Genomic DNA, 14,740 nt, shown 5'->3' on the forward strand with positions numbered 1-14,740 from the left:
ATTTCTAAAATAATGTGTGTAGATAAAAGCATAACTACCACAATTTTGGGCAAAAAGACTCAAAATCTTTTCCTTCAACTGCCTGAGCCCATACCATTCTGACATGTGCAACACAACATGGTTCAATAGGCTGTTTTGCAGAAGGTGCTGTTCCATGTGGCTTACTGGCAGCACATGGCTGCTGCTGTGCTCTGCTGTAAGAGCACAGTGATAAGGAAGGGCCATTTTGTCTAGTTAAGTTTGGAACTTGGTGAAAAACAGTGAAACAGTGGTTGATGGAATGTAGACATGCCAGTACCATCAAAAGGGTTATGTTCATTCTCCTGAGCTACTGTTGTGTTACCAGACAGACCAGACTGTTCTGTCATTGCTACTACCTTTTTTTTGTTGTTGTTTTTTGGGATTTTAGCTGCCGGGTTAACAGGAGATCTCAGGAAATAGTCCCAATGTAGTGAAGACAAGTCCTCTGAGTTTGTAGTTGGAGTGGTGCCCAATGACCACAAGCATCTGAAGAGCATGTTTGTTAAATGATGTTGTGACATGTTATTGGCTGGCTTATCTGAGCAAGTATATTCTTGAATGCAATATATATGCAAACATTCTAAGTGCCCCATTAATCAGATTACTTGAATGATAAGCTCACTACATTCTTGGACTCAGGTCGTTGTGGGTTGGGTGCTTTTTTTGCCCTGCCTATTTAAGCACGGTATCCCATAATGTATTTCATTTCTTCCCTTAGCCAGAGGCTGCAGTAGCCCACGAGAGGGGACGATGGGTTCCGAGAGGGAGCGGAAGGCTTTCATCCGTTCCAGCCGCTAACGGCGGGGCTCATCCCGCTGGCCGCACCGGCGCAGAGCCGCGGGCCGAAGGGCACCGAGCGCGGCTGGCAGCGGGGCGTGCGCGGAGGGCGCCGGGGGCGGTGCCGGCCACAGCGGGCCGGGAGCGCCGGCGCTGTGAGTGCGGGGCCGAGGGGCCGCGGTGCGGGGGGCGGAGTGAGTGCGGGGCCGCGGTGCGGGGGGCGGAGTGAGTGCGGGGCCGCGGTGCGGGTGCGGGGTGAGTGCGAGTGCGGAGCCGCGGTGCGGGTGTGCGGTGAGTGTGAGTGCGGAGCCGCGGTGCGGGTGCGGGGTGAGTGTGAGTGCGGGGCCGCGGTGCGGGTGCGGGGTGCTGTGAGTGCGGGGCCGCGGTGCGGGTGCGGGGTGAGTGCGAGTGCGGGGCCGCGGTGCGGGTGTGCGGTGAGTGTGAGTGCGGGGCCGCGGTGCGGGTGCGGGGTGAGTGTGAGTGCGGGGCCGCGGTGCGGGTGTGCGGTGAGTGTGAGTGCGGGGCCGCGGTGCGGGTGCGGGGTGCTGTGAGTGCGGGGCCGCGGTGCGGGTGTGGGGTGAGTGTGAGTGAGGGGCCGCGGTGCGGGTGCGGGGTGCTGTGAGTGCGGGGCCGCGGTGCGGGTGTGGGGTGAGTGTGAGTGAGGGGCCGCGGTGCGAGTGCGGGTGTGGGGTGAGTGTGAGTGCGGGGCCGCGGTGCGGGTGCGGGGTGCTGTGAGTGCGGGGCCGAGGGGCCGCGGTGCGGGGCACCGGTGTGAGTGCGGCGCGCCGGGGATGGGCGGGACGGCGGCGCTGTGAGTGCGGGGCCGCAGAGTGGGCGTCCGGCGGGTGGGAGGGTCACGGGTCCGCGTTGGGGCCGGGCTGTCCCTCCCCTGGGCTGTCCCCCACGGGGGTGCTCTCTCCTCCCCGCTGGCCCCGGGTCGCGGCCGCAGCGCGCCGGCCGGGGGAAGCGGCGGCGAGCGCTGAGCACCGAGGGGCGGCCGGGGACCCCCGCGGCTCTCGCCATCCCGAGGTTTGAAATTCTGCCCTCGTGGTTTGACGTTTTGAGAGATCCCTGCTTGCTAGGCAGTCCTATCCCATGTGTGAGTAGGCACAGCAGGATCCGTGAAGGACAGAGAGACTCCGTGCTTCGTTTTTCATTTCATTCGTGATGCGCTGGTTGGGTCCTGAGTGCAATCGCTCTGCTCAGGAAATCCACCTTGGATTGACCAGCTCTCAGCCTTTCTTTTATAACCATAGGGGCACTGTTCCCATCAGAGCTGGTTCATAGCAGACAAGGGGAAACAAGGTTGTGTGGAAATTATTCTGCCCTGGGTGGGTATAGTGTTACAGCCTCCTTCCTGCATAGAGCCCCTCTGCCTTTGGGCTGGAGTTGAAATGTGTCCGTTTTCTTGTGTCTTTGCTTTTATTAACAATTTTGCTGTTAAGAATTGTATAGTGTGAGAAATGTGGAAGTTAAAATATAGAAAGTGAAAATATAAGCAAGGCCTAAGAACCCAAAAGGGTAGGAAAATCTTTATTTAAGCTTAAATCTGTAGGACTTAGAATTCTTGGATCTGCTGTGTGGGAACAGGAGGGATCAATTGCTGTGCTTTCAGTAAATGCTGACTTGTATTATTAGTGGGTCTGTTGGTTTTTTCTTTCCTCCACTACCTTTTCAGACTGACACAGCAGCTTTCCTGCTCTGCATCACCAGCAGACCAAGCTGTGAGTTCATTATCATCATTCTATTATCTTCAGACAGGTACTTTTTTGCAGTTCCGTGCTCCCTGAAATATCTCACATCTCCTGGCATCCATTCAGAGATCCGAGTTTTTCCATGCAGTGCCTAGCTGCCTGTTCCCTCTCAATACAAGAGAGCTGGAAGATTTCCAGAGCCATGTGCCAGAGCTCTTTGCTCTCCCTTGCTCTGAAGAAAAGGCTTGTTGAGATGTTGGGTTTCTTTAAAACAGTCTAAGAATGGGGGTAACAACTAACTTCCTTTCAAAGGAAGGAGTATGGTTCGTTTGCTTGACACAGCAACTTTCTCTACAGCTACAGCCACAGAATTCAGTAGTGAACCATGCCCAAATTGGGAAAAACCTAAAAAGATGATTGTTACTCTTGACACAATGTGCAGTTTGTTAGGGCTTTACAATGCTAAAAAGAAAGGAAAACAATCCCTTGTGTTATGAAAATTACATTTATGCCACAAGAAATGCTAGGAGGCTTCTCTGTGCATTGATTTTGGTGTTTACAGCCAATTTAAGTTGGAAGAGTACTCCTAGGTTTCTCCAGTCAGATCCCGGCTTCAAGCAGGGCTAAGTCTGAAGGGCTGTCAGGATGCTGTATTTTGCAATCCCTAATGGTATTTAAAATGCTCTTGAAATCTTGATGAGCATGTTAGCATGTTACCAGGTTATTGAGAATTGTAAATTTTCTACTTACAAAGGTATTTGTAATCATGACTCATTTTGGGGGGGGGAGGTGGGAAATGTCTCATAAAAAAATCAGCTCGACTTGTTTGGGATACGCAAGTTCTGACAAAGCTTTGAAACATTTTTGGGCTTGATATGGAACGTCTCTGGGAAGCTGGAGTGGGGGTGGAAGGAAGAACATGCAATGGTCAAAACCACTTTAGGCCAGCGAGTATTTGCTAGTGCAGTCCTACTTGCAAGACAGTTTTCTTTTTAGGAAAAGTATGTGAGGAAATCTGTTTGCTACTCTGAGTCCTACTGGCATCTTGAAACAGAGGGACACAGCTGCAATGGGTCCTGTTTACACTTAAAATAAATGTTTAAGGATAGCTTTCCTTTGAATGACAATTTTTTCTTTGGTTGTGGGTGGTAGGGAAATGAGACATCTAGAAAACAACGTTTTAACTGGTCTTGACAAAAGTGAAGACCATCCACTAGCACTTAAAACAGGATTAATAAGGTTAAGCTTGTTGAAATTCTGGTTAGCTGACAGGCCATAAAATAACTCACTGTTATTTTGTGGATCTCTTGTGGTCAACACGAAAACATACACACAAAAAGATGTTTTTCCTTTTTTCTTTGGCCTGTACTGTTCAAAGAGGAGTGTTCATTTTTTTCTGGAAGTTTTAACAGAGTTGATAAGTTGAAGATCTGGTAGTCTCAGAGAAAATGATGTATTTTAGCAAAGGGCTGTTGTCACTAAAGCAGGTAACTGACTATAGAAACACTGGGTTAATTCTCTATAGAGGTACAGCCTCTATACTGATAATTTTTTTCCTAATATTGTGCATTCCGATGACTTTTCAATTCTTTCCAGGGTTGTTTGTATTGTTTTGGCATACTGCATGCATTTTTGAAAGGGTTAGATGTAGAATAGGCTGAAACACAGGGAGAATGTTACTTGTGAAAATGCCCAGTCCTACAGAAGAGTGTGGCTTAGCAGATCTAAAAGTTTTGTGCTGTGTTCCCAGCTTCAGAAAGGCTTTCTGTAATCCCTGTTCCCCGTACCTACCCGCCCCATAAGAAGGCTGACCATGTGTTCAGTTAAAAAGCAAACCAGGATTCTGAACGATTGGGATACCTTTAACTGAGCCTTGCCCTGGATCGGCCGGCCGTGCTGGCTGCTGTCACTGCGGTGGCTGGGGCAGGGACTGACCGGGCAGGGAGTGACCGGCCCGGGCCCGGGGAGGCTGCGGGCTCCTCCCAGCCCGGCCCAGCCCAGCCCTGCCCCGCCGCCTGCAGCGCAGCCGGGCTCCGCTCCCTTCGGGGCTCCGCTCCCTTCGGGGCTCCGCTCCCTTCGGGGCTCCGCTCCGTTCGGGGCTCCGCTCCGTTCGGGGCTCCGCTCCCTTCGGGGCTCCGCTCCGTTCGGGGCTCCGCTCCCTTCGGGGCTCCGCTCCGTTCGGGGCTCCGCTCCCTTCGGGGCTCCGCTCCCTTCGGGGCTCCGCTCCCTTCGGGGCGCTCAGCAGCCTGCATGGGTTCTGGTGAGTGCTGCACCGCTGCACAGCCTTGCGGGATGCTCTCCTGTCTCCTCTCGTGGATTATGGCTTGTGGGATGCTTTCTTGTGTCGTCTTATTGCTGCTTGCTGTTTAAAATCCTGATCTGTTTGTATTTTAGTGTGGGAGGGGAGGGTTGTTAAGTCCTTTTGAACTTCAGATGTCCTTAATAAACAGCAGCTTACCAGAAATGGAGCTGCTAGTTGCAAGTGCTGAGCTGTTTTCCAGTCAGTCTCGGCACTTGGGGTTCAATGACATGATATGTCAGGGCTCAGCCTGTCTCGTTAGCAAATGGTTTAATAATCCTGCCTGCTGCTTCACATGCATATTTTTCAAAGTGGCTCATTATGGTATTTGCTTAGCAGGGGAGAAATTTAGGTGTCATCCTGTAGAGCTGCATTTTCCTTTTTCCTATTTATATAAATAGCAAAAATTTCCCATATAGATAAGGTTGGGTTTTTTGTCACTGTGTGGAGAGTGACAAAGAGTCCAACTACACTTAATGATCTCTTGGATCAATAACTACTGATTGGAAGCTGACTTTTAGAGATGCTCTTTATCCTAATAAAAATGAGAAGCTATGTGAGAACTACTCATTAATCACTTGCCAGAAATTTTGTAACATTTTTGTACACAAATGATGTGCCCTAGGGTTTAATAGTTGGGTCCCCCTCCACTTTTTTTTTTTTTTTCCTAACTATAAATTAGGAAAAAAACCCAAACACTTCTTGACCTGATGAGATTGAAATCCAAATAATTGGGTAGTCAAATTCTGGGAAGGAGCAGGGCTTTATCCAATTGCATATGCTACAGAGATTTTTCAGTCTTAAAACAAGGATATTGCTCCATGACATATATTTGGAGTTACATTTGCATCATTCCAAAGGCTGGGGTCAGGATGGTCTCTGATAGGTGTCAGAGGCAGATATAAAAAAAGTCATTACAACATGACTTCATGTTTGAAAGAAGTATGTAAAGAAAGCAGATACAGTCAAGGAAGTTTTGCCTTGGTTAGGAATAAGTGGTGAAATAGGGTGGGATCTTATCTGCATGATGTTTGTGTAAACTGGCCTTGTTTCTTGCTCAGGATTATGGGTTACTTACATTTTTAGATACCATGATACTGCCTCCCTTGAAACCAAGTATGCTGTTAAAAGAACAATGTGTTCTTTTTTCATTTTGTGTTTCCCAATGTTGCATTTGTTTGTCAGTAGTATTCTGTAGCTGGGTTTAAGGATAGAAAGGGGTTTTCTCACAGAAAATTCTGGGCACAAAATTGAGGAGCTACTCCTAACTGTTTCTGAATTCTAGCAACTATGCTATGGGGATAAAGCTGATGTGTATGTCTGGTTTATTAGCAGTCACAGTTCAAAAGAGTAATATTTTCTTACATTTATTGAGGTGGGAACCTCACCCATACAAAAGTATATACAGACAGCAGTATTTACCAAAATATTCTATCAGGAAATAGGGGTTTTGTGAAAAAAAATTGATTCTCCATAATGTGTAATGCTACAGCTGTGTGAGTGCAAATATACAGCCCTTGAGATGTAAGTGTACAGTGACTTCTTGTGCTGCCAAACTCCAGTGACTCTTGTACCAGTTACTGTGGAGCTGGATCTTGAACTTTGTCCGTGAGGCTGGGCTGCTGTGATTTCCAGCATCCTCATTAACTGATACTGCCTCACTGGAAGCCCTTTCCAGGCTTGTGAAACACTTGCAAGGGTCAGCATTGGGCTGTGGGGGCTTGTGGATGGTGGTTAAACAAAATTACCTCCAAGTTGAGCCACCACAAGCAGGATTTGTACTTTAACACTGGAATATTCCCCCTGCAATGCTGTGGGTTCCACATGGTGTGTGTGAGTGCAGGCTCTTTGCTCCTGCTGTCCTTTCTGCTTTAGCAAGAGTGGCAGTGAGTTAGCACAGAGGAATAAGGTGCTCTCCCAGGCATGTTTGCAGTATCACTGGGTAATAAAATGGTTGCAAGTCGACATTTTTTTGTCTGCAGGCATGAGCTCCAAGTTTGGCTTTGTGCCTGCTTTGGTTCTCAGTGGGAAACTGTAATGAATGTGAAAGGTTACCAGTTATGATGAACCCGATAGAGCAGGTTTAGATTTTTTTTTCCCAAGTCTTCTATAGTATATTTGTAAAGTTCACTGTTTAATATAGATTAGTGTGTTTAAAACAATTAATTTACAAAGGCTTCCCTTTTTTTGAAAGAAACTGCTGTCTTACTGTAATAATTTACTGGCTAATGTACAGGTCATATTGTTAGAAGCTCTTTATTACACATGTATGTGATACACTTTGATCATCTTTCTCCTCATTGCATCTGAGCACTTGATGATTTTGTCTGGTGGCAGGGAAGGATAAGAACATCTTGTCATTATCTAGTTTTGATGTGGGTCAGGCACAGAACTGGAATGTAATCTTTATCTTTTAAAACCCCTTTCAGTACATTAATAAATATACAGATCATCTCCGTTAAGCCAAAAATACCTGCATGAGCTTTTAATTGTTTTAATCCAATTCCTTATCCTCTAGCATCATTGATGTTCAGTTACAGAGCTGTTCTTTCTTTCTCTTTCCAGAAATGTCCTTCCTGCCTGACTTGGGGGCCTTCACCATGGGCATGTGGTCTGTTGGCCTGGGAGCCATTGGTGCAGCTGTCACGGGGATCGTCCTTGCTAACACTGACTTATTTTTGTCCAAGCCAGAAAAGGCTACATTGGAGTTTTTAGAGGAGATAGAGCTAAAGACTCTGGGATCAGGTAAGATTCTGGCTATTTCAGACCCCATTCTTCAAGAATTGGACTTTTATAAGAACTTTTCTAAGGCCAGGGTTGGAAGCAGTTTTCTTAGTCTTTCCTAGTTGTGACATGTGGTCGAGTGTCCTTGATATTCAATACTTGTGGTGAAGGAAAACCAACCAAAACTGGTATTTCTGGATGAAACAAGACACACTTCTAAAAATCAATAATCTCCTCTTATGGATTTTTTTTCTGTTAGGACTGTATTTGAATGTGGAATTCTCTGCAGTGTTAGTCCATAAAGTATTAATTGTTATAAACAAGACTGACTGATATTATTTGTGGTGTTGTTTCTCCTGTACAAACAGAACAAAGGACATTCAAAGCAGGTGAACTATGGAAGGAGAATGGTGCCGTGATCATGGCTGTACGAAGACCCGGATGATTTTTGTGCAGAGAGGTACTTGCTGGGCTTGGGGATTAATTAAGAAGAGTTGAGGTCTGCTTGCATAGATAGTCTGTAAATAAAGGGAGGGGATGAATAGCACAGTCATCAAATACATCTAAAGTATCTGAAAGGTTTTGTTTCATGGTTAAAACTGGTCACCAGCTACCAGCATGCTTAGTTTCCTTTTCAGCTGGTTTGTATGGTCCAGGTCCTGAGCTTTTTCCTTCTGAAGGTGATGGTTATGTGATTTTTACATCTGCCAGGGACCTAACCCATGGTAATTAGAAGGGGAGATTGCACAAGATTCAGTTGGTAATGAGTCTTATGAGCTATTTTTATATATATAGTCCAAAATAAGTCTCTGTGAGCCAGGTAGTGTCTGGTCAAATACAGCCCAAGACTGGATTGGCAGGAAGCCATCAGATAAAGCTCATCTGCAAAAAAAAAAAAGGTGTGCATAGAGGAAGCACTTCTTGGTTCTGGGTGCTAAATGTGAGGCAGGAAGGTACAGACTCTGAAGATAAGGAGTTTCTGTTCCATAACAAGGTGGGTTGGAAAACAAATTTTGATCCTTAAGTTGACATTAGGCTCCTTGGGTGGAGCTCCTTGGAAGCAGACACCTAAAACACAGTTTGAATGTACCGAGTGCCTGGGAACAGCCATTGCACCTTGGACAGTATGTTTCTCATAGCTATAGGGAAAAATAGTTATTATGTTGTTACTCACTGTTCTATAATGTGGAGTAATTAATATTGCAACCTCTTCATTAGGGCATCTGCTCCCATCAGTAGTAAGTGCTTAAATACGTGTAGAATTTGTGGAAGGTTCAAGTGCTCTGCTCTCTGAACGGGTGTAGTGTAGGCAGGAGGAGAATGCACTTAGGTGCCTGACTCTGTAACTTTCAGAAACTCACTCTGTCAGGAATCCCAGAGTGATTGTTTATTATCAGCAGTAGTAGTATTACTGAAAGTTTCAAATTTTCCTGTCTGTTAATCCCTATCCGTTTGCTCCTTGGTGCTCAGTGAATTCTAGATGTCCTATTAGCCTTTCAGTTAAGGTATTTCAGTTAGGTGACTGAGAGTGTTCATGTAAACTGTGTCCATGTTTCTAAAGTGTGGAGTTGATTTTTTTTTTTATGTGGGAATTCTGTCCAGTAAAAATTACCTTTGTCCATGAGAGATAGGAAACATTTTCAGTGCACACTCTGATCTGTTCAAAATCTCAGGGATTTCTATATAAACTGTGTGAATTGGGATTCCTTTAGGTGTACAAAAAACCCAGCAGATGAGTGCTGACACCTCACACTCTTACACACCAGAAAAAGCAGGTTTGCTTCTGGGATACTGAAAGTCTATGAAGAAACTGCCTGATTTTTTTTTACTGGGGGAATTAGGAAGGAGAGTGTATCTTCATTACTTACTGTAAACTTGTATAGCCTGCTTCTGCACAGAACCCCTCAAAATACTTTGCAGAAGGACTGATAATGATGGATGTCAACTTGGGAAAAAGGATTGAAAATTCTGAAAAAGTTAAGTGATGTGCAGGCATTATATTTCTGCCATTCTCAAATACTTCATAAGATAATTGAAGCCCTATTATAGGCAAAGTATCTCTACAGCTTTAAATTAACAATATGTTTTATCCAGTGAATGCTCAGAAGAATCTGCTTCCTCCACGTTTAACAAAGAAAAATTGTAGTAAATCTGATGAAGATCTGCCTAGGAGTACAACTAGTTTAAGTGTTACAGGTCTGTTTCTGGCTTGTGCCTCAGGCTAGAAGTTGTGTGTTTCTGATGGCCTTGAAACTCACGGTGAAGTTTTCCAGCCTCCATTTATTGACTGAAATGTCTGGGGTCTTTTCCTTTGCTTAGGAGGCTTCTGAGCTCTCCTCTCTGAAACCCCAGCTGTCCAAGCTGGGTGTCCCTCTCTATGCTGTTGTGAAAGAGAAGATAGGGACTGAAGTGGAGGATTTTCAGCATTACTTCAAAGGAGAAATCTTTCTGGATGAAAAGGTATAGTGAAGTTGGTGTTTCCTTTTGTTTAAAAACAAATCTATGAATGCCCTCTTTGAGGAGCTTGTATAAATAAGTAGAATGTAGTCCGATTGAAAAAGGATTTTGTAGCACTGCAGTTTAAGAAGTTAATTGGCTTTGTTTTTCTATATTTATATATCCTGCTGAGCTTACAAACTGCAGTGTAGCAATGCACTGATAAGGTGCTGTGGCAGGATTATTCCTCCCCTTCAGCAGGTAAACAATATGGCCTGTTAATATTTATTCCTTTCTTTCACTGGCTGTGTGACCTGCTGATGTTTATGATGTGTGAATCAAGATTTGAAGGTGACACATATAATTAATTCATGATATACAGGCCAGATTGCAGTGATATGGCTTGTTCCAGTACACCAGCACGTGCTGGATTGCCAATCTCATGTCCTACAGAGCCACCGCCCTGCTTTCTCCCTAAATCAGGAGACATATTTAAAAATCATTTGGGTTCTGAAGAAAAAAGACTATGTAATACTCAAAATCTACTAGGGGATCCTTTTATTTTCTTTCTCCCCTCTGCCTGTGTGAAAGAATCAGACTGAATTTAAAAAACCCCAACTACCAACCAACCAAAAAAATACATTTATCACAAAGCAGTGCTGTTGTCAGCAGTAGGGATGTAGGTGTACATGGGGCTTAAATACTTGTGGATGAGCTTAAAACCCACATGAATGACAAGTCCTTTTCCCTTTGTTTGCTGACATATTTTCTGTTCTCCTGCAGAAAGGCTTTTATGGTCCACGCCGACGAAAAATGATGTTGTCAGGCTTCTTCCGCTTGGGAGTTTGGCAAAATTTCTTCCGTGCTTGGAGAAGCGGATATAGTGGAAATCTGGAAGGAGAAGGATTCACCCTGGGAGGTGTATATGTGATTGGGGCAGGAAGACAGGTACTGCTGGCCATCTAGGAGGCTTTTTTCTATCATATTAGATCAGAAGTTTGTTTCCTGGAATTGTTCGGTTGGGCAGTGGATCTTTTGCAGGGACACACGTCTGAATTTCTCTCTTGTGTCTTTGACTAGGGTGTTTTACTGGAGCATCGTGAGAAAGAATTTGGAGACAAAGTCAGCCTTCCATCTGTCCTTGAAGCTGCTGAGAAGATAAAACCACAAGCTTCATAAGTGGAAAAACAGTTGCACATGTTTCTGATTAGAGCTTGAAATGTAGAATGTATCCATGTCTTGAATGTGTGGTGCAATTGCTTAACTATTTAGTGATCAAAGCACAGGAAAGATTCTCTATTCAACCATAGAAAATGATGAAAATCCTCTTGTTGTGTTTGGTTCCCTTGCAGCCTTCCAGGTGGCCAGGATTTCGACTGGTCCTTTGTATCTGGCTGTATTAATGAAAGGCTGAGTCTAAAATCTGACCTAGCCTAGATGTTTCCAGTCAGAGACAGTCGGTTGAAAACCTGTCTACCTAGGGAAACAAAACTCTTCTAAGGCTGTAGTAATGGAGTACCAGCTGAGGGGAAAATATAATAAAACTTTACATAAATAAAATGTCTTTGGTTTTTGCTTTTTCATTAACATGTAAATACATCTGTGTTTCTAGAAGACTACACCCTGTCAGTCTAACTCTGAGATTTTGCATTCAAGACATGCCACTATGTCTGCACAGTGAATTTCTTGTTAGTTCACTACTGGTTCTAGATCTTCTAGTCCATGTGATTCCCTGAAAGGAAGATAATAGTGGCTTGAAGGCAGGTTCCTTTCTGTATTTAAGATAGTTATGGATGAAATTCTGACTTTTTTCCTTAGTATTTTTGTCCAGGTAAAACTGATTTTAGCAAAAAATATTTATATGCTCTTCAGAGTTTGTTCTTCACAGTTCCCAGAAACAGCACTAGCAGTGAAAATTTTGAGTGATTCATATATTTCATTTAGAAACAAAATAGAAATTGGACTCATGTATGCTACTATCAGCTGAAACTTGGGGATGAAGGAAGGAACAGGATTTGAAAAGTACAGCAGCAAATTGACTCTGTGATATGGACTTCCTCTACAAAGGCTCTCCTTGGAGCCATGGACAGTTGAAGAGAACCATGAAATAAAGAATTGTGCCTGAGGGATTCTTTTCCTGGGTTTTACTGCTGCAAGGCAGTACTGGTATGGTGTGCTGACACAAGCCCTGAAAAGTTCAAAGCATTGTGTAAGTGTCCACTTGTCTGCAGTCAGCAAATGGATACTTGGGAGTGCAAGGGGTAGGGAGCACAAGAGATGCTAAAAGCAATGGGTGTGCAAGGGGCTATGAATAACAAAGATCCTTTAGCAGGAGTGTTCTGGATGGTGGCTTCTCTAGAGTTCTGCGTTTTCTTTCTCATGGGAAATAGAAAGCTTTGCCATTTGCAGAGAATTGGTCTTGCACAAAGACCAGCAAAGGAGGTACTGATCTTAGACCTGCATTTCAGGCCTTGTCCCAAGGGCTGTTTGTGCATTTCGCCTAAACATGAAATGTGAAAGGCATAAACAGTCCTTGGAGAATGGGATGGAAGACAGATAAATTCCTAGAAATTGAAGATAAAGTGAAGTGCCTGTAGAACCTGCTGAATCTGGAAAGCATCTCCTTACAATTTTGTGTACAGGCAACTGAATTCCACCCACTCTGTCAGAGCTGGGCCTGCAGGGAGCCTTAGATGGTGACAAGGACGCCATGGGGCTGCAGCCCTGCTCCCAACCTACCCAAAGGGAGTGGCAACAGAAGCAGGGAGCTATGCTGTCCAGAATTTGAAGTTTAATGGCTGTCAAACGTATAAATCACTAATGCTACAACATGCTCAAGTGTTCCTATGATGTAAAAACAGTTTTAGAAAGAGCCATGAAGTCTTTTTAGTTTGTTAAAGTACTCATGGAAACTGAAAGTTCTCTGCTTTGGCACATTCCCCAGAGGGCTATATACAGAAACCACATCAGACTCTGAGGTATTGTCCTGCTCTAAACAGTATTATTTCCCATAAACAGTTAGTGCACTTCTTGATTTGAAAGTTAGAGAAGCTTACGTGCATTTTAAAGTTTTCTAACCCTGTCTTTCAAAAATCAAGTAAAATTAGAGCAAAATAGTAAAGGAGGAACAAATTACATCTAAGTGAACTTCCAGTACTTCAGACTGAATTTAGAATGTCCACTGGAAAAAAAAAATATTACAGTTGTTAATTTTGTTGTGCTAAGAGCTACCTCTGCTGGCCCAGTTCCTTGTATGCATTTAATGTTATTTCTTTTCTTTTAACATGGCATGTACCCAAAATCTAAACCACTTCTCAGCACATCAAATATCACATCATACTTTAACACACAGCTAGTTACTGGAAACTAATAATTAAAAGTTTGTTTCTTATTCTGAGATGTGCATTTTGCACTCGTGCAGAATGATATTCTGTTTATTTTCATCTTTAAGGTTGAAGATGGATCAGGTGAGTAGGAAAGTGCACAAGGTGCAAGGGTAGGGCTTGAGAAACACAACTCTGCTGTAGGAATTTTTTTTCAATCAACTTTTCCTTGTTTGTCATTTCATCTATCTTTTCTTCAGCACATAGCTGGGTTTACTGTAAGTATTTCATGAATGAAAATGCTATGAATTTATGTAGGTGTAATATAAGAAAGTGCTTTTTATTTGAACTTTAGGGATCCCCAATTGCATTTCCTATTTGCAGTGTCCTTTTAGGGCCATTAGAAAGATTGTCTGCCCCAGAGGATGCTTTTGGCTCCGCATCTTTGTTTCCCCGTGCGCGTTATCTGTCCCGCGCTGTCAAACTGCCTGTCCTTGGTGCCATCCGCGAATATCCACAACCAGACGGGAATGCCAAGGGATCCCTGCCATTTTCTGATGCGTTTCCTGTGATGCACTGTGGTAGGAAAAAAAAAAAAAGTTTCTGTTTCTCTCCGCACCGCTGGATGTCACTGCTACCCAGCCGAAATGCAGGGGAGCGGTGAACCCGAAGGGTTTCTGCAGTGGAAGATTTGCTGAACAGGTTCCAGGAGCAGACCGACGTAGGGTCGGGTTCAGCTGGAAGGAAGCTGTGGGAACAGACATCTATTCCTGCCATCTTTTCACTTGTGTGGACGTTTTCCTTTTAAGAAACTTGGAGGAAGGATATACTGTATTGACGGACAGAGTCTATGGTATTTGGATATTTCTAAGTGGAGGGAATAAATTATTAGCAGACTCACGACGATACTTACAACATTTAACCCATTGCGGTTTTGTGGTACTAATTTCCGCTCCTGCCGTGGCTGCCTTTGTCGCAGGGACTGTCCGGGGCCGCTCGGGGGGACCGGAGCAGAGAGCTGCGGCAGCCGCCGCTAACAGCAGCGGGAGGTGGGGAAACGCTCTGGGAATGAGGACAAACTCAAATCACTGATTCAGCCGGATCCCCTCGAATTTCACTGGGTGTCTGGCCAGTTCCATGCTAATTTATTAGTCTTCTAATCGATCTCGAACGTGTTACTAAGGCTTTCCCTACAATGTTTCTGCTTTCTCTTTTAGATCCAGCGACTGATTTCTTTGTATTTGAAGTTGCTTAAGGTCTCTCAGTAGCTTCTGTGGGCTTTGTTTCCTTGCACACCCCTCTCTCTTAAGCTCATAATTATCAAAACCACATGACAATTCCAACTCTAACTCTGATTTCTGGATGCCTCCCTCCATAAATAGACTGTTTTTACACTGAAAAATGCTATTTGGTGATATTTTTGAACATACACAGTGGTGAACAGCTCTGATCAGAGGCCATTTTCC

General features: G+C 44.5%; 1 protein-coding gene across 6 annotated transcripts; it reads left to right on the forward strand.

The window, feature by feature from the left end:
• The first annotated feature begins 841 nt into the window (after positions 1-841).
• Positions 842-11,511, forward strand: PRXL2A (peroxiredoxin like 2A). Of its 6 annotated transcripts, none has more exons than XM_066554712.1 (6): positions 842-953; positions 7,357-7,536; positions 7,884-7,975; positions 9,835-9,975; positions 10,735-10,899; positions 11,032-11,511. In XM_066554712.1, the coding sequence occupies exons 2-6, from the start codon at positions 7,359-7,361 to the stop codon at positions 11,128-11,130; spliced, it is 675 nt and encodes a 224-aa protein (XP_066410809.1). In that variant the 5' UTR covers positions 842-953; positions 7,357-7,358; the 3' UTR covers positions 11,131-11,511. The 6 variants fall into 6 exon arrangements, with proteins under 6 accessions (XP_066410809.1, XP_066410811.1, XP_066410812.1 ...); XM_066554714.1 differs by lacking the exon at positions 842-953 and adding an exon at positions 1,007-1,023; XM_066554715.1 differs by lacking the exon at positions 842-953 and adding an exon at positions 1,286-1,304.
• The last annotated feature ends 3,229 nt before the right edge of the window (positions 11,512-14,740 follow it).

This window comes from Molothrus aeneus, chromosome 8 (assembly GCF_037042795.1).
Source record: "Molothrus aeneus isolate 106 chromosome 8, BPBGC_Maene_1.0, whole genome shotgun sequence".
In the NCBI taxonomy this organism is placed as follows: domain Eukaryota; kingdom Metazoa; phylum Chordata; class Aves; order Passeriformes; family Icteridae; genus Molothrus; species Molothrus aeneus.